General features: G+C 36.6%; 3 protein-coding genes across 13 annotated transcripts in view; 1 reads left to right on the plus strand and 2 right to left on the minus strand.

Moving 5' to 3' along the window:
* The first annotated feature begins 69 nt into the window (after positions 1 to 69).
* On the plus strand, positions 70 to 5,234 carry LOC110384093 (uncharacterized). Its single transcript, XM_021345192.3, has 7 exons — positions 70 to 360; positions 522 to 619; positions 934 to 1,074; positions 1,694 to 1,871; positions 2,190 to 2,325; positions 2,479 to 2,708; positions 2,817 to 5,234. Exons 1-7 carry the CDS (start codon positions 252 to 254, stop codon positions 2,954 to 2,956), a joined length of 1,032 nt encoding a protein of 343 aa, XP_021200867.3. The 5' UTR covers positions 70 to 251; the 3' UTR covers positions 2,957 to 5,234.
* Positions 5,235 to 5,816: 582 nt separating this feature from the next.
* Und (uninitiated) lies at positions 5,817 to 11,294 on the minus strand. Its single transcript, XM_021345186.3, has 8 exons — positions 11,027 to 11,294; positions 10,367 to 10,552; positions 9,314 to 9,474; positions 8,791 to 8,965; positions 8,242 to 8,450; positions 6,880 to 6,970; positions 6,521 to 6,695; positions 5,817 to 6,220 (listed from the first exon to the last, which is right to left on the minus strand). The coding sequence occupies exons 1-8, from the start codon at positions 11,169 to 11,171 to the stop codon at positions 5,968 to 5,970; spliced, it is 1,395 nt and encodes a 464-aa protein (XP_021200861.3). The 5' UTR covers positions 11,172 to 11,294; the 3' UTR covers positions 5,817 to 5,967.
* Positions 11,295 to 13,144: 1,850 nt separating this feature from the next.
* Positions 13,145 to 18,795, minus strand: part of LOC110384055 (3',5'-cyclic-AMP phosphodiesterase) — a 368,048-nt gene continuing 362,397 nt past the window's right edge. For all 11 annotated transcript variants that reach the window (XM_064034097.1, XM_064034103.1, XM_064034102.1 and 8 more), the window contains 3 exons: positions 17,362 to 17,474; positions 16,146 to 17,273; positions 13,145 to 16,002 (listed from right to left, as the gene is read on the minus strand). In XM_064034097.1, the coding sequence (XP_063890167.1) occupies positions 15,940 to 16,002; positions 16,146 to 17,273; positions 17,362 to 17,474 (1,304 nt within the window). In that variant the 3' untranslated portion in view covers positions 13,145 to 15,939. The remainder of the gene's footprint in view (positions 16,003 to 16,145; positions 17,274 to 17,361; positions 17,475 to 18,795) is intronic.

Genomic DNA, 18,795 nt, shown 5'->3' on the forward strand with positions numbered 1-18,795 from the left:
TTATATATCGACATGAAACTATGTTTTTGTAGTACATCCAAGTACATCACTACAGATGTCATTTGTTTTTGTCAGCATTCGTCAGTTTATTGCTCAGTGACTGACGGACATTGTGGAATTTGCTGAACAAGGACGACAAATAGTACAGCATTTTTTTCGTTTAACGGCTTAAAACGACTCGCGGTCCTCAAGTTATAGTTAATTTAATTATTTTTAGGCTTAAATCTAACCATTCGGTACTTATATTTTGTATGGAACCTGTATGGGACAGTAATATGAAAAATATGTACTCGTCTGCACAGAACAACATTTCCGATCTACTCAAATTAGCCAAAAAATTCAACTGTTTTTATCTATCAGGTATGTGAATATGTTAAGTGTGTAATTTGCAAGTAAAATTTTAATTACGCATAAGTTTAAGTAAACACGAGTGGCTGTTGAAGCGGAGTTTGTGTTTGTAATAACAAGCTGTTGAAGAAGCAACTCATACCCGTTTGCTTACATATTTTGCATTGTTTAAGGCTTGCATCAGGGAGTATGCAAACCGTTCATAGTGGCCGGATATCAAGTGGGCTTGATTCGTCCAGATGTCATGAAATACCTAATTAGATTTCCAGAGGTAATTAGTTTGTTATAATTCAACCAAATTATCACTTACATGTAAAAAACCGTTAGTTAATTAAATCTTGAATTTACTAACTATAAATTTTCTCATTAATAAAAGCTCATTAATTGTGTATCTAAATAGTATATTATTGTTAATGTGATATCAAGTCTGAATAATATAACAACATTTTTTCATTACATATAATCCTATTAAATTTTTGTGCTTCTACAGCTTGAAGCAGTTTTATAGCTAAAAATGAAGTAATCTCTATGTTGCATCAACATAGCTGCACAGAATTCTAATAAAAACTTTGAACTAAATTACAGGTATTTCGAATCACTGGCAAATATGTAGAGTTAAATCCAGCATTCAGAGATTATAAAGAGCGGACTACAAAAGTAGCGGATGTGTTGCAGAATTTGAGAAAAGAAAATGAGATCTGTGCTTTAAAAGGATGGAGAGATGAGGTTTGTGCCAACTTAATAGTTTATGGACACTTCTGACAAAAAAGGCTGCAATTGTCTATGTATCTTCATAAAAAATCCTCATTAAAGTGATCTCTTTATTTAGCAAAATGACCCAATACTTGAGCTAATATATCATTATAATTAATTGAGCTGAAGACAAAAAATAAAAATTGATGCAACTAACAACCAAAATTGACTAATTCAATTATGTTATCATTATCACAAATAACATTTAGGTTTCCTTATTCCGCCTCATTTATTATCAATTTGTTATTTCAGACATAAATGAAAATGACATCATTACCTGCCTGTTGTTATTGTATCTATGTGGATTATTATAGTGTTTTGAGAGATTTCTTATTGAAAACGATAAGAACTCTTAATTGTTTAGATGTGTATATGTTTAATAATCCTTAGCCATAATATAAATGTGGAAGTGAGGTGGTTTTGTAAATAATACTTTTATTATAAAATATCTTAACTGACAAAGATGTATTTTGATATGGAAATAGGTAGCATCCAGGTTTTTTATGGGAATTGAGAAGAAGTTACCTCACAATGCTGGTGAAACTATATAAAACAGTTCATTCATGAATGAAATAACATGTTAACATTTCAGTGTTTTGGGGTCACTACACCTTTCTACCCAGAGAGCCTGCTGGAGATGGATAGGAGTGCTATGTGCCTCTTTGGTATCAGGAACTATGGAGTCAGTGTTACTGGCTATGTGAACCACCCAACAAAAGGCCTTTGCATCTGGCTACAGCAGAGAAGTTTCACCAAACAGACCTGGCCTGGTAAGCACTTATTTTGAGCTGTTGTAATCCATCTAACATGTGATTATATTTGCAGGATTATAGTGCTTAAATTTGGCTCTTAATCTTAATATCCTTTGTTCAAGCCTTCCAGCCCCCCAGAAAATTAGTTGTTTGATTTAGGTTGCAGCTTTGAACAGTTGGCCTAACTGATGCCATACTATAAAGACAGTGGCCTAGTTTGAGGTTACTGCCCAAAGTGTATCATAAATTAATTTTATCAAATTAGCTTTTTTTGTCAGTCACTATAGGTAAGAGTGGTAATTTCTAAAGTGTCATATATTTTTTATACTTTTTTAGGCAAGTGGGATTGCTTTGTAAGTGGTGGCCTGGCTGTTGGCTATGGTATTCTGGAGACCACAATAAAAGAGGCTGCTGAAGAAGCCTCCGTTGAGGGAGAACTAGTTAAAAAGTTGGTTCCAGCTGGCTGTGTCAGGTACAAAAACGTATTATTCAATTTGAACATTTACTTAATTTGAATTATTTAATTAGAACAGTACACTTAGTATGATAGCTGTAATCAGCACTTTTCAGAATTTGTTTTATGTTATAGCTAAACTGTATTTTTTTTATTGCATTTTGTTTTCAGTTTCTACTTTGAAAGCGAAAGAGGCCTATTTCCTAACACGGAATATGTATACGATCTGGAGTTGCCTCTGGACTTCATGCCTCAGAACGCTGATGGAGAAGTTGAGAATTTTGAGTTGTTGACTGCTGAAGAGTGCGTTCAGCGAGCTCTCACGCCTGAGTTTAAGACAACCAGTGCTCCAGTGCTCCTAGACTTCTTGATACGTAGGGGATATATTAATCCTGAGAATGGTAAGTGCTATATTATGGAAATGTAAGGTTTATTGATATTAATGTCAGGTAGTGTTGATGAAATGCTTTTAGAACAACAGTTTTTCCAATTAGAATATTCTATTTCAGAGCCTCACTACAGAAACTTAGTGGAGCTGCTCCATGTGCCCTTGCAGTCGATCTACACTTGGCCGTGCACCGCCAGCCTGGTCCCCGTCGCCACAATGACCACTAACGGCGACGGCGCCGAAATACATCAAGCCAATTAAACGAGTCAACTGAATTCCTTTACAATTCTCACTTACTTTTCCATTAAGACTCTTTATAGAACTTGATTGAGTACTAAAACATATGTTGTGTAAAAAGTTTCTAGTCTTCCTATATTGCAATGTCGAAGAGAAATTATGATATGTGCTTAACATTTTTGGGATTATCAGCGGAATTTATCACTGCATATAATATCAGGGAATATAGAAAAATAGTTTCATCTTTTCATTATATGCGCTCCTTTTATACTGATACGTGGAGTGTATAAGGTACCACAACAATAATAAGTAGTCTGGGGAATTATAACATACATAAGAATTTCTTCTGTGTCCTCGTAACGTCACCATTCATGTTCAGGCTGCCGTAATATCCTTACAACATTGACGATCGTGTGGGTTACGGTCACAACGGTGAGTCAATCGAAGTCTGCTAACTTCCGGCATTAAAATTTATGTGTACATTTACACGCACAGTGTGCTGAGAACAGCACTTTAATCATAGTATATTTCTCTTTTATATCCATTTTGTTATTATAACAATGTTGCTAACAGGGAATTAGACGCAACTATCATGGTTTTTCTTAGATGGTGTTTAAGTAGGTTTAGACATTTTTCAGTGATGGCGTAACCATTACCAGTGATTATTGTTTGATGAATTTGTAAATATGTTCTAGTTTATTAATATGAAATACTTCAAGGCCTAATCATTATTAATTTTAATTGGCCTCGTATTCAATATACTTTGGTAAGCTTTGAGTGTTACCTAAGTCTATCTATTTAAATATAAATGTTTGTTTTATCTTTGCACTCGTGACTAGTGTATGCAGTATCGTAATATTTTAGTATACATTGACCAAATCTTGATGTGTTTCGTAATATTTCGTGATGTGTATTATTGAAGACATCATAGTTTAGCTAGGTATGGTTAATTTCTGTGATACTTTACCGATTTGGTATAAGGCAATATTATATTATCAGTTTGGTTCCTTGGTTATTGTAGTGAGACCACTGACCAACAGGATCGCGTATGTTCTGAATGCTGGTTCATCAAACGTTTCAACAATATGTATTATTATTTATTTATGTAGAATAAATATTTTGTCAAAGTAAATTTATCGAAAGTAACTTAAATACCCATTGAATTAATGTAAAATATTTATTAATCATATAAATTATAGCATGTTTGTATATCTACTAGGTGCTACCTGCAGATGTAGTACAAAATGTTGAATTGAAATTCGTTAGTCTAGTCATTCTACGTCAGATGTGGCGAATATTTAATCATTTTGAAATATGTATGATCCCCAAAATTTATGTTAGAGCTTGTTCCATTATTTTAATTAATATCTTGTCGTAATTAATATTTATCGTATTAGTTCTGCTGTAATTAATTTGTCCCATTTAAGCTGCAGTGCCTCCGTTGGGCAACCTTGTCTTCGCTAATTGCTTGTATTGTTCTTTTAATTAATATTACTAATGATATCTTAAATTAGCTAATAAATACGTATGTCAAAATACCCGCAAAAATAAATGTATACTATGGGATAAAGTATTTGCGATTGTTGAAGTAGGTTGAAGATGATATTTCCTTCTATTTTATATCTATAGGTAAGCTTATAAATGCTATAATTTAAATGAAATACAAACTCAATATTGATCAATGATAAATCTGGCGGCAGGCTGCTTAGCTAGCGCTAATACGATCATGAAACATTATTTATTATTTATTTTATAATACATACTAATAATTATTTACTTATTTTATTGTGGCATATGTACTCCACTTTAAATGATACTATGTAGTTAAATTAATTGCCATACTTCCCAATATCTCATACTTATCACAAATGAAAGATTCGCACATGAGATTATGATGTATTATTACCTACCGGCACGTACCTAATTAGTAAACGATTAAGAGGCCTTTCAAGTGTTTGTACAGCATTTGAAAATAAGTAGACAGATTAGAAGAGACTGAATGTTCGTTTCTTATTTGTCTTTTTTACAGTAAGTAATACACAGCTGGATTTAGTTTAGAAGTATTAAGTATTCGCAATTGTTAGAAAGGAGTAGGTTCGTAGTATTGACAAGTAAATATTGGGTAAATGCTAGTGATTAATTTTCAGTTGTCATTACATTTTATACATTTTTATAAATCCGCTATTGGCGAAAGATTTTGTATCGATATTATGTAATACATACTTAAATTATGAATGTAATCGTTTATATTTGCGATAGTAATAAATTAGCGTTTTCCTAAAAAATAAAGTTTTGAAACATGTATCCTGTGTTTTATTAAATTATAGGAACTTTCTCACATCGTCAAATTCCAAAAAAAGAGGACATCCTGCGGGATTCGCGAATCACTTGTGAAAATCGCTAATTGGTGTGGCCTCGATCATTCTTAGATGCACCCACTAGCCGACCTACGCATCATCAGTTTTGTTTTTCAGTCATCGTATTCTGACGAATACGCGGGCATTCACTTTAAAGAATTTGATGAGCTATCGCCTCGGTGCGTTCTGACTCTACTCTAGTATAAATTGATTCTTATTTGCTGTCTACGCAGTAATACAGGGTTGTAGGTAGGAGTGAAATAAATTAATGCCTTCAATACAAGTAGAACTTTATTTCAAATATTTTGATATCGACACAATTGTTATGAATACAGGTGTATTAAAATACGATTTAACGTAAGATTAGTAAAGAAATAACAATGTTACAACAAACAGTTTACCGTCGCTGCTGACGAACAATAAAGTTCAAAAACGACAACTTATACTAGAAAGCAACAGAGTTTTACAAGCATCGCTTATGTTGACATTTGCAATGCTTGATTGTATTACGAATAAAGATAAAAATATATTTATTATGTTTTCTGAAACTATTTAAATCGTAACTAATCATAACTGCAATCCTATTGATAAAAATCTGAGTTGATTTGAAGTTGTTGACTTAAATAAAAATTGCAAAGTGATTAAGCGGGCATAACATAACGTAAGTCGTGGCTATCGCTAGTAGTCATCTCCGCGGGAAATGACTTCTTTGCACGTGGGTCTTAGGAGAATAGTGTGTTCGAACTGCGCCGTGTAACAGCCCTTGATGTCGCAGAGTGGAGGGTAGGCGTCGACTACGCCCTTGTCGCACAAGTCCTTGAGCGCCATCGCGTAACGCGACGCACCCGCGCGCTCCAGCCACCGCTTACAAAACGCGAGAGTCCCGAAATTCTTGTTGATCAAGTTCAATAACTGTTTTGATGACTGCAGTCTGGAAATGAAAGAAATAATGAGTTGATTTATTGATTCGTCATCTCGCCCATTGCGAATACAGTATTTTTTAATGTCTTGTTTTGCCAGCGTGAGTCGATATTTAGGCTGGAAACAGTGCTATATGTGTGCAAGTCTATGAACGCGCACACAGCTACGCTGACGGTACGCGCGTGATTTTGTATGTGATTCGATCTGGACGTACGGTCAGCACTGACAGTCGGCCGAGCACTGTTTCCAGCCTTAGACTGCACAGAAAAAAAATAAGAATCATAATATTGATACAAGTAAATGTATTTACCTCAAAGGCACGAACTGTTGGTCGAAGTTCTTCATGTAATGCGAACAGTCCATGTCATCATGAACTTGTCCACGACCGGTGGAACCGAACGTTTCGATAGCGTAGAACTCATTTTCTTCCATGCGTGTTGTTTCACCTCCTTTTACGATGGGCACCGTTTTGCCAGCATGAATCCCTGAAAGAAGATATGTATGGTTGAAATGTAAGAAGTTTCTCTATGTCGCAACGAAATAGCATTCATACTTTCATGAGAACAATATTTATCACCTTTCACATGAATTAAAATTATCCTAGTGCATTTCTGCACTCCTATAGTGTTGACTAAAATCTATAGTTGTTAATGCAGCTGAACTACTCACTGTAGGGTCCGATAGAATGTCCATTCAAGTTGCGAATGGGTTTCACTTGATACACCTGACCATCAAGTTCAACTTCATGTGACTCCATGACCTGAAACAAAAAAAAAATTGATTACTTTCATTTCTAATTAGTTTGTTCAATGCAAATCATATTGCTGATGCATTTAACTAAATGGATTTTAGTGAAATGTTTTAATGTGTAAATGTTTGTCTTAAGAATATGGACAATGATAACATTTATTTTCCTGTAACAACATATTATAGTAAGTTCAACTCAGTTGTGCGCGCGGCCTTATGTGTGGGTAACCCTTGTACATATACAGTAACTTTGTGTGCGTGACAAGAGGTACAGTCGGGTACAATACAGTTATTTAGGGGTTGTATACGGGGGTTTAAAGAAAAACAGTTATTACGTAATTTACTGTTTATTTATTTATAATGATTATGAATCGCTATTTGAAAAATCAAATGATGAATTTTCGGATTCGCTACTCTCCAAGGAGAATTATAAATTCTGACTCCAATGTCAAAATGTCTATAGTATTCTTCTTTTTTCTTTTCTACATGTCGACAAGTATTACGCCACATCCCTTCATCAATTTGACTTAAACGTTCATTTATGAGTTTCATTATTTTGTTATTTTGGTCGACATTATGCGAAGCAATATAACTTTTTAAAATTCCCCACACATTTTGTTTACATTATTATACTAGATTATACCTCTTTTTACATTCTTAGCCCACACTTTTATTTATTGTCCACGTACCCCGAGCTAGAAAATATGTACTTAAGGAGTATTCAATTCTTAGATACTGTCAATGTCAATTTGAAAAGACGTATGAAAAAATAATGAAAAACTATATTTAATAATAAAAAGCTTTGAATGTCGTTTTATTTTTTGAAACGCTTTATCTGACTCCTTAATAATTTCTCCGCGAATAACTAGTATTTTCGTAAACGACTGTACCCATAAGAAAAAGTGATAAGAACACGTCATGCTCGGACGACGTCACTGTCACACGAATGAAAGTTGTATATTTACAAGCCGACGCACACATAGGGCCGCGCGCAAATCTGAGTTGAACTATCTATATGACTTTTATGTACAAAAGTAAAAAAAACTCAGATTAACAATAATATGCGACTACCTAAGCTAAATATCAATGTAAATACAATTATAAATATTTTATTTATTTACATAGATATTTACAATAAATATCAAATACATATTTCGTTTTTGTCCTATATTAACTAAATTGTATAATTTTCATACATTCTCAGGCATTGACTAGAGTGCCTAACCCCTACCTAAAAACACTTTAAAAAAAAAAAAAAAAGAACTTATTCTTGATACAACCTACCTCTTGTACAGCAGCACCAACATCGCACAGTCGGACATCGACTCCAGAAGCCTTGATACCGGCTTCAGTGGCCTCCTGAACGCCCTTGACCAGCGGGTCGTAACGCGGGTTGAAACTTAGAGTGAACGCACAGTCGATGATACGCCCGTTGATGTGAGTACCGAAGTCTATTTTCACGACGTCGTCGTATTCCAGGACTGTTGTGTCACCTAAAAATAAAATTATTATTTAGAAAGGATTGAATAGTAAATAAGGAACAGTCAGACAGGCCAGTATCTATCTTTAACATGTATTATAGACAAAACTATCCAGAAAAGGAAAATGATCCATGATGAATGATTAAAAGCTTTTAACAAACCCCATTTATTATGAGGGTTCAGTTTAATGATTTAGGATGAATGCTTTTATTGGAAGTGGGATTCAAAACGAAATGTATTTTTTCTCATGTTTTACGTAGGTGAACATTCAATATGCAGCATGGTTTATTTATATTTGAATTTCCCCGTACCAGTTAAAGAATTCACCTTAACAGTTGTTGTAGTTTCTTACCTGTGTTTGGAGTGTAATGAGCTGCACAGTGGTTACGGCTGCAACCAGTAGGGAAAGCCAGCCCTGCCTTCAATCCATCTTCGCCAATGAGGCGCCTAGCAGTTGATTCCAGTTCCTCACAGATTTGAATCATAGTCATGCCTGGCTTGATCCAATCACGCATGTGTTTACGTGTCTGAAAACATACAATTGGCATAGGTACAGATAGGTCAAATTATTTATGTTTAAATATATTGATTATCAAGGACAAAGTAGTGTGTGAGATGAAAATATATTATTGTAGTTTAAATTGTTGTTGAAACACGATTTTAATGGATGTAAGCATTAAGGTCATTCAATCCATTGTGGATAGTGTCACTGATAAAAATTGTTATTTATTTTGTTGTTTTTTTGCTCTTTATTTACACAGATTTGTAACTTTTTATGCTGGTATATGAAGCAAATATAAATAACATTAATATGACTTTGGTTGGTGTTTTCTTTTTTTGCATAATTTTTTTATTAAAAATGTTTTGTTGTTTACCTGTCTGTGTGCCTCAGCTGCGTGTCGTATTTCTTGATAGATATCCTGGTGCAGCCGATCCAAAGCTCTCTTCTCCTCACTAGAGAAGCGCTCCTTGGCAGTTCTGTCATCTATGCCTTCAGCTGGACCATGTTCCATTATCTGACCCTCAGGGAAGTTTCCTAAGGAAACCAATGAAGAATATAATAGATACACTTTTATATTGACTTATAGTAGTATTAATTTGATTATATTTATGATTGATAAAATGATGTTAAAGTTATGGAATGAAATTGGACTTGTTATTTTTTGTTTATTTTTGGAGTATTCAGATATTGTGGCATTCTGTTTGCTAGAAAAACGTAGAGGCATCTTTATCTCGACTCTTAGGGTGCGTCCACATCTGGCGAATGCGCCGCGAATGCGCAGCACGCGAGCCGATCGCGAGCTGTCCGCGAGCTGCGCGCGTGCAGTCACTGCAATAGTTCGGTGCGCCTCTTTAGCGCAACTCACGCAAGGCTCGTATAGAGCGCGCGAGCGGCGCGCGATCTGCGCGCGATCTGCGCGCAATCAGTTCTCGCACATACAGTTCCGTATATTGGCTCAGTACTATCGAAGATGGCAGACTTCGCGCGCCGCCTGCGCGCCGCTCGCGTGCGGCGCTTAGGTCGCGCGCGAGCTGCGCGCGGGCCAAGCAGAAGCGGCGCACGAACAAAAATGCACGCGCGCAGCTCGCGGACAGCTCGCGATCGGCTCGCGTGCTGCGCATTCGCGGCGCATTCGTCAGATGTGGACGCACCCTTAGATGCCTTTTGCTTGTGACTTCTTTATGCTCAAGAAACTGAATGGATTTTGATGAAACTTTACAGTAGTATAGCATGTTTAACAGAATATTATACAGGCTTTTATCTTGGAGGCAGTTCCCTTAGGAAGCTGGTGACTGCAAGCAGAAGCTATAATAATATACCTTGGACCCTGTGCCCGATATCGGTGGCAACCTATTTTTTATATTTTAATTAATATTTAAAAATGTACCTTATATGTTTAAAAATAAATAAATAAAAAAAAATATACCATCAGGATAGAGTTCGGCAATAGGGATGGTTGGTGGATTGGTCTGCTCCTTTGATGGACCCTTGCCAGATTTGCTCTTGTTCTTTTTCTTCTTCTTCTTTTTCTCATCACCATCTTCAACAGCTAATGCTTCAATTTTATCTCCAACATCCTCAGTAACATCATTCTCAGCATTTGTGTCATTTTCTAAAACAAAAATAAGTGGTCAGTGATTATTATATTATTTATGATAGATCAGTTGCTATATTACAGGGCAAAAAACAGAATTAGTACCTACTATGCATAATTATAAAATTATAGTGGTAGCACTTGAATACACAACACTACTGTTTGATAGGTGTGATTTGACAATACACAACTTGAATCTAAGTGGTTCTGAGTTTCAATAAGAATTATGGTTTTGTTGTGGCAAATGTAAATCAATAGTTAATTTTCATCTGTTACAATGTAATAATATTACAATGCGCATCATAATTACTCAATTTAATTTATGTGAATACATGATAATTTGTTTCAAACGCGCAATATCATCAGGTTAAGCGTAGGCGCCTTGTTACTACGTGATATAAAGATAAAAATAGACATTTAGAGGGTAATGTTCGTTCACAAGCGAAGAACTTGTTTGGATTCAATGTAATTAAAATTACTGTTCGCCCTAACCTGCCTTCTTCTTCTTTTTTTTCTTTTTCTTCTTCTTAGCGGGATCTTTAGTTTCGCCGTCCTCTACTGCATCTAATTCGTCTTCATCGCCGTTTTCCAGAACTTCATTTTTGTTCAATTCCTCGTCCTTTTTTACGGCGGCCATTGCAACAATTATTATTCTTGACTACAAAAATATGATTGTAATGTGGGGACAAAATTTCCATGCGACTGCGGTTCTTAACCTCTATTCTGTTTCACAAACTAAAGATAGACATTTTGAGCGGTGACAAATTGTGACAGCAGGACATAATATTGATATTTAGTGTGTAAGAAAGAGAAAAAATATCATGTTGTTTGAATGTTACCAAACGTAAAAAATAGTGATGCGCTTTATTTTATGGACAAATAATATTTCGGTTTTTCAAAAGAGGTGGTCATGTACTCATTTTATAGCATTTTTATAGTTAACTGGGGACTTATTATTTTTTGATCAGCTTGATGTCGATGCTCCATGGCAGTCCACTAATCATTTCTGAGTGGGCATGAGTCTAAGTAAGGGCATGACACTAATAGTGTACCTATACAAAATAAAGATTACTGTTCATACGAATACGACCACAATCGTTGGAACAAAGGTTAGCTTAAGGCTAACTTAACTTAGATGATATTACTGATTAGGTCTTGACTGTTTGTCAGTCCGGTTACTATTTAGTAGTCCTTCCACTTGCAAGGGGGAGGTTGCTTTCACATTCCCTTTCTCGTTTGGTCTTTTTTGTTAATAAGCGGAACACCCTGTCGATCTCAATTTTCCCATGCACAGTCCAGGGGCCCGATTCTCCTAAGTTAATAATGTCAAAATCGAATAGAAATCGAATCGCAATATGATCGCAATAGCAGTTTTAACCATATCGGGCATTCTGCTACTAATATAAGACCAATCGTATTCCAACGACATTCGATTGGTTTGCGATTGGTCTGCTATTATGGTGATTTTGGTCTATAGATACGGTAGTTTGCTCTACAATCATATTGCAATCGTAAATCATTTGCAGACAAAATGATTCATTATTGAATGACAGAAAAGAATAAAAACGTTAATTTCAAAGAAAAATAGCGGTATGCCACATACGCTTCAATCGTAATCGAGTCGGGATTGGATCGCAGTCGAATGTGAATCGTATGTTGCTTAAGTAAAATTAGGAGAATCGGGGCCCAGTACCTACCTTGCGTGCGTAACACCCCCAACAGTACGCTCAGCTAATGTGTAAATGGTACAATTTTCAATTTTTACATTGTTTGTAGTCCGAAGGGGAAAGATTGTTTAACATTGTTATCTACAAAATCCAAGAGGAGGACTCATGATGGTAGAGCTCCTAAAGATTTAGCATCTTCACCTCACCTATTATAAGGTATCTACTAAGAGTACATGCACACTACAAACTATCAGACGGTCGACAATTTGTTCGGGCATAACAACAATCAGGTTGGCCAGTCTTGGCCGGTATCAGAGACGACAAAAACTTTGGCTGAATTTCCGACTGTTTAGTCTGCAGTGTGCGGGTTTTCTGTTTTCCCGCGGATTAACCCGCGGTAGTCAAAACCGCATTTGGATAAAATAGACCTAGCGAATACCGAGCTTTCCAGTAGTGTAGTGAGTTTAGTGACAAATCCATTTAGTAGTTTCGGAGATTTAAGGGTAAAAACAGGCAAACAAAAAAAAATCCTCTGTATTATGTTAGTATCTTCTTTCTGGTCGTTCCCTCAATGCTGAGGATCGTGACTGTATGTCAATCTTCTCCACTCGGTCCGGTTCTGCGCCATATGTATGTACCGCTCCCTGTATCTGGCCTCCAGTCACCTCTTTGAGGTGGTCCACCCATCTAGCTGCTGCTCTTCCTCTAGCGCGCTTCCCCTCCATTTGTCCGAGAATGATGAGTCTCTCCAGGCTATGCAATGGAGATCGCATTATGTGCCCAAAGAAACTCCGGATATGTTAGTATACCTATAGCATATTTGATGTATAAAGCCTATTGGTGAAATAGATGCTATCAAATATTCTTTTGGACTGATTCCTTTTCTGAAGTCTGTAAGCTTGTTTTGGTTTTGCAGGATACCATAGAAAATAAAACGAATGTAGAGTTTTCTCCCATATCTTTTTATTCTAAATACATTAATATTCTTTAATTCAACTCAAATATTCATTTAAACTATTACAAGCTATTTTTTTTATTTTAAACATAAATAATAAGTAATGCAAATGACCAGCATTGCACACTTTTAACTCGGTATTAATATTTAACTAGGTATTATCCAATCTTAGCGATAGTTCTCCATAATGACAAAACATATACACAACACTGAAAACCTTTGGTGAAAACAAGTATCCTACATGACTATTGAACGCTGGCATGTCCGATGCGCTAAGCCAACACTTGCTGCTCATTACTATCAAACGGTCTTTGGTAGAAGCATCACGAGTCACGCAGGACGGCGCACAACTGTTGCTTAGCACATTAGACATGCCACTTTGATTACATTATATACCATTTTATTGCATTACGTAGGCAAATCCACTGAAATAAGACATATGACAACGAGTACCTACATTATCTAGATACCTATACATTCTGATCATTTATCATGTTTATTGTACAGTTATTGTAAAATGGTTATGACAATTCGGCAAAGGTACAAGGTAGGTACATGCAAATGTTCACATTATGTGAATTACCAAAGATTGGGTACGTACGTAATACACAGATCTACTGCAGTACGAATATCATATTCAACACAATTAGTTACAAATACCTACGTATGTTTTTAATTAGAAAATTAATGATTCTAAGCGTAACGTTTCTATTTTATAACACACAAGTAGTTAAGCGTATCCAATTTTTTTTAATGTAGTAGGTATGTATGTATATATACGTTGACGTAGGTACCAAATATCTAAACTATGCAGTTTAAAATCAGACACTTTGAAGATAGGCGATGCACACATGCTCGTAGTATTTGCTCGCCGACAAAATCTTAATTTATCTACGAAAATAATGTACATTGGACCTTCCTTCTTGATGCTGATGGATGAGGGAAACGATGACTTAGACAATACTTTCATAATAATACTAGGGGACATCTTCATGATGATCATCAAACAATACAAAACAAGGTGAAGTGCGAGGAACTAAAATCATTTAATCAGTTTAAAACAAAATATCTTTTGAGTACATGAAGGAATAGAGACCAGCTCTTAGAATCGTCCATTAAAAATAAAAAGATGGATGATGAAATGCAAAAATAATACAGGTTCATTAAGTATTACACCCTCCTTATAGTATTGTAAATGTACCTACACGAAGTTTATAGACGAGTATGTATGTATAGCTGAATGCTCAAGTGGCTATGTGCATGCTAATTGATATAACATTGTCACAAACATGAAAAGGTCGCAAGCGACGAACATGAAACTGGATAAAATCTAGATTTCCCATCCAATGTACAATTTTCAGACATCTACTTATTTATATTACATCTTTTACACAGTGGTGTTTTATATATATAAAAAGTATCAGTTATTACGATCTTTTCCTTACGAGAAAAATCTATGTAGGTACACAAATATTGTTACACATAGGTGAAATCAGATCTGCACAGCGATTCTGATATTGTTTGATATGATACAGTTAATGAAAGGAGCATATTTGGCATGAAATGGATGAAGTAGAAACAGTTGTGCGAAGTGTTTCCGAACTACCTACTACTATTGCAAGACCCGGCCCGCGCGCCGAACAGTTTGGACTTACTCAGCAAATAGACATTTGAATTCACTAAAAATAAAACTTAGTCGCAAACCACTCATTTGTTAGTACTTAACAATTTAATCAAACACTTCAAGCCGTTAGTTGCGTACACGAAAAGTTTAAGATTCATGACAATTTTTTTTGTTTTGTATTTTGGTAAAAGAGAACTAGAATAATATACGTAACATTACAAAAATAATAATACATTACTCTAAAGAGAAAAGTAAACGGATCGCCAGCGATCCTCCATAAGTAATGAGGTGCAGTTAGGTTCACAAAAATCAAGTAAAGCTTTCTAATAGGATGAATTTGGTAAAGTGTCTTTTTTGACCCCCGACCAAATACGAAGAGAGATCTTAAGTAATGAATTCGACCTTCCGCATTATGAATATCGACATGTGTTCCTCAGGGGCTGACATGATGTTCCGAGTGGACAGAGTCCGGCCGGGAGCTGTCGGAGTGTGAGAACAGGCTGGCCGAATATTATATATTCAGAAAAGACACAACAACAACTCCGAAAGGCAATTTTTAAAATTTACCTTAAAATAGATTTTATATTTAGGATATCTATCATGTTAATATATTTTGGTGAATAACATCATTATCGCAAACCCGTATTAAATATGAGAAACGTGGATGATATGACAATATAAATTACCCTTTCATACCAATTAATAAGCGTTTTCAATGTCCTTAATTAGTCGAGCCGATATATATTATGCGGCATCGACGACTATAACTACTTACACGACTCATTAAGAACCGAATACTAACTACTTACAGGGATTATCGAACGTCTCCGTGAACGAAAGAACATTTCATATATCTTTGGTTAGACAAAACGAAACAATAGTAAAAATACTAGACAATCGAACGTTACAGTCATTGGAGGGACATAATTATTTAGTCGTTAGGTATTTTCTAAACAACATTGCGTAATAATCACATAAAAATAATCATGATCGAAATGTGACGATGCATCGGGATCGTTCCATTTGGAGGGTAAGCGTCAACAAGTATTACTATATCAACAAGCCCCGCCCCGGGCCGGCCGGCGCCGCGCTACTGCCAGAGCTTCCACCACACTTGCATCTTCTCAGTGAGTTTCTTGCAGATTCCCAGTAGTTTCCGTCACATCCCGCCATCACCCTCCCCTTCGCACTCCTCTGAACCTTCACCCTCCTCTAACGTTACCTGTTAACAAAATTGTACACATTAGTTTTGAGCTTATCTATATTTTTTCTATAAGTAATAAAAGTTCTGAACAGACTGAAGAATATTATTGTTTTCCGAATTTAAAGTAATAGAGGAAAAAATATCAAGAGAGTTCAACTTACTTGAAAGCGTATTTGTTCGGGGCGATCATCATCAGGCAGTGAATGCGTCTGTATGGGTGCTGGCGGCGGTGACGGGGGTATCATACTTTGATAGTAGTCACGGTTCTCTTCTAGAGTGTCCAGAATGTCTTGAGCGTCTGGATGTACTAAATCTGCCCATGTTTCCCATAGAGGGTGTACAATGTAGTCGATGAATCCGACTTGAGATTTTTCTATCGTCGCATTATGCCTATCACACATTGGACTGATATCCATTCCTTGTTCTCTCTCACGGTCTCCTTGTTGGAAAAATTCTTCCATAAGTAAAGCTACCCATCGTTTATATAGCGGCAGCGGTTTAGTGGGATTACTCAGATCAGCACAATGTACGAGATTCTCCAACACTTGTATTCTGTCTGTATAATTGTCTAGTAATAGCACGCCACTTCCAGCTACCTTCTTTGTTTCGACCATAGTTTTGAGGTCTGCTAATAGACTCATGTGTTTAGACATGTCTGTTGAAAGCACCATGTCTATGACCATCTTTCGCAACGTTTGCCTCTGCTTCTTGTGAAGATTGATGAATATGTCACATCCCTCATTTTGGAGAAGCTTGAACGCTACGGCAAGATGATGGTTCTCTAGAACTGACTCATCGTTGTACATGAGAGCAAGTTCCGAGCTCGAATTGACGAGGAACTGGTTGGTGAGGCCAGGGTGGTCGACGTCGTGGACGCACGCCGCGAAGAGAGCGGCGCACGTTTCTATGGGGGTGAACACTGCGTCCAGCGCCGGCGTGTTGAGCAGCACGTGCGTCGACTGCGCCACATCAGCCGCGTGCAGGGAGTTGTGGAATGGGTTGTCGCGCACGTAGTGTTCCTCCAGGGTGATGGCAAAGGCAAGGAACGTGCGCGCTGGGATCTGCAGGGTTCCCAGAAGCTCCCTGGACGTGAACGCGGCGTAAGCTACGGCAGTCAGAGGTCGCCCGCACGATAAGTCTCCAATGCGGAAGATGTCCACACCCCACCGATCAATTTCACCCAGTTGACGGCCTAAATCTTCTTCATGGGGAGTGTCGACTCCGTATCTTGGCACGCGTTCTCCAGTGAAGCTGTTGGTATGCGTCAGTGTCCGCTTAACGCCAGAGATCTGTACAACAAATAAATCACATGTTAGTACAATGCAAGTATTTCATAATAAGATCATTGTAACATTGTTTTGTAGTAGTAGTACTTACTTGTGACATGGTGGTCGCAGGGCCGGCATGACGCGGTTTGTCCTTCTTCTTGGCACGCGCTTCAGCACCCTCGTCCACTTGTAGAGATGGTAGGTCGATATCTTGTTGTTTGTCTGGAATTAAATAGAAAATAAATAAATAACTCGTCACGTAAAATCAGACAGGAATTGAGGTAGTGAATAACTTTAAATATAATATTCATATTGGTTGTGTAAATACAGGAAGCTGAATATCGATTACAAACATTGCGTTTTACAATTGTGTTTCTGGGTAACGATGTCGAAAAAGTGGGTGAAAATGTGAAGTATCTATTAATACATTAATGATTGATACGATTCCAGGTCAGCGTGTGGTTTTATTATTATTATTGGTAGATAAGTAATCAATCATGACGATGAAAGCTTTGATATGTGCCGTACGAACATGGTGCCGGTTGGCCTTCATTATCAGATTTAGATATTAGGGAGCGATTTCAATAATAATGGAACATCTTCATGACTCTCTTATCAGACACTTATCAGACATTGTCTAACGATAGTTGTTATTGTTCTCAAGGGAATTGTTAATATCGGTATATATTATTTAGTTTTGTTACTAGATGGCGTTTTACGACGATTATTTTATCGTCTTGTGATTTCTTTTTATTATACTACCTCACGATAGGATAAAAGGGGGCCAACGAACAAACACTATGATGAAAGTATAATCCGAGCACATTAAACGGATTAGCTTGTTATCTAAAATGTGATAGTACTACGCGTCCGCTCCTCATCTAATCAGCAGATAAATATGTAAACTCGCAATAACAGCTATATTTAGATTTCACAAATCCTAACGGCTGTCCGAATGATTTATTTTTTAACTTTCCAATAAGATCACACATACCGGGATCCTAATTACAAGATGACAGATATTCCCACTAATCAAACGGTAATAAATAAATCTGAACCGTAATAATGATATGAAAGTGTAATTATAGCCAAGTCAATATAATTCATTACCGCGGATGTTAAGACAGTGGCCCATTCTTTGGCTGCCGTAATTATTAGTCATGGTCGTCTAACAGCGCAAACAAATTAATTTGTACTACGATGTTCCTTCGTTCCCATTTGGCAATTGGTTCAATAACAGCTCGTTGCTATTGTCAAACCTCCATGTCCCAAATGCTTTACATCCTCAATAAATTGTCTAAAATGATAATAAAGGGCACAAGATTTGGTTTGTACACTTGAAACGTGATATCAAGAGTACATGTTGTTGCCGAGTTATTATCTAATAGCGTATAAAGAGAACTCACGCTAATCTAAATGAAATGTCGTGAAAGGGTAACATGCAGAGGACAAGCAAACAGTCCGTTGTGCGTAAACGTAGGGCTGAAGTCAACAACGAGGTTTAAATCGATATGAATGTTGTTACAAAGCGGGAAGTGCGCGC

The sequence above is a fragment of the Helicoverpa armigera genome, chromosome 4 (assembly GCF_030705265.1).
Source record: "Helicoverpa armigera isolate CAAS_96S chromosome 4, ASM3070526v1, whole genome shotgun sequence".
Taxonomy (NCBI): domain Eukaryota; kingdom Metazoa; phylum Arthropoda; class Insecta; order Lepidoptera; family Noctuidae; genus Helicoverpa; species Helicoverpa armigera.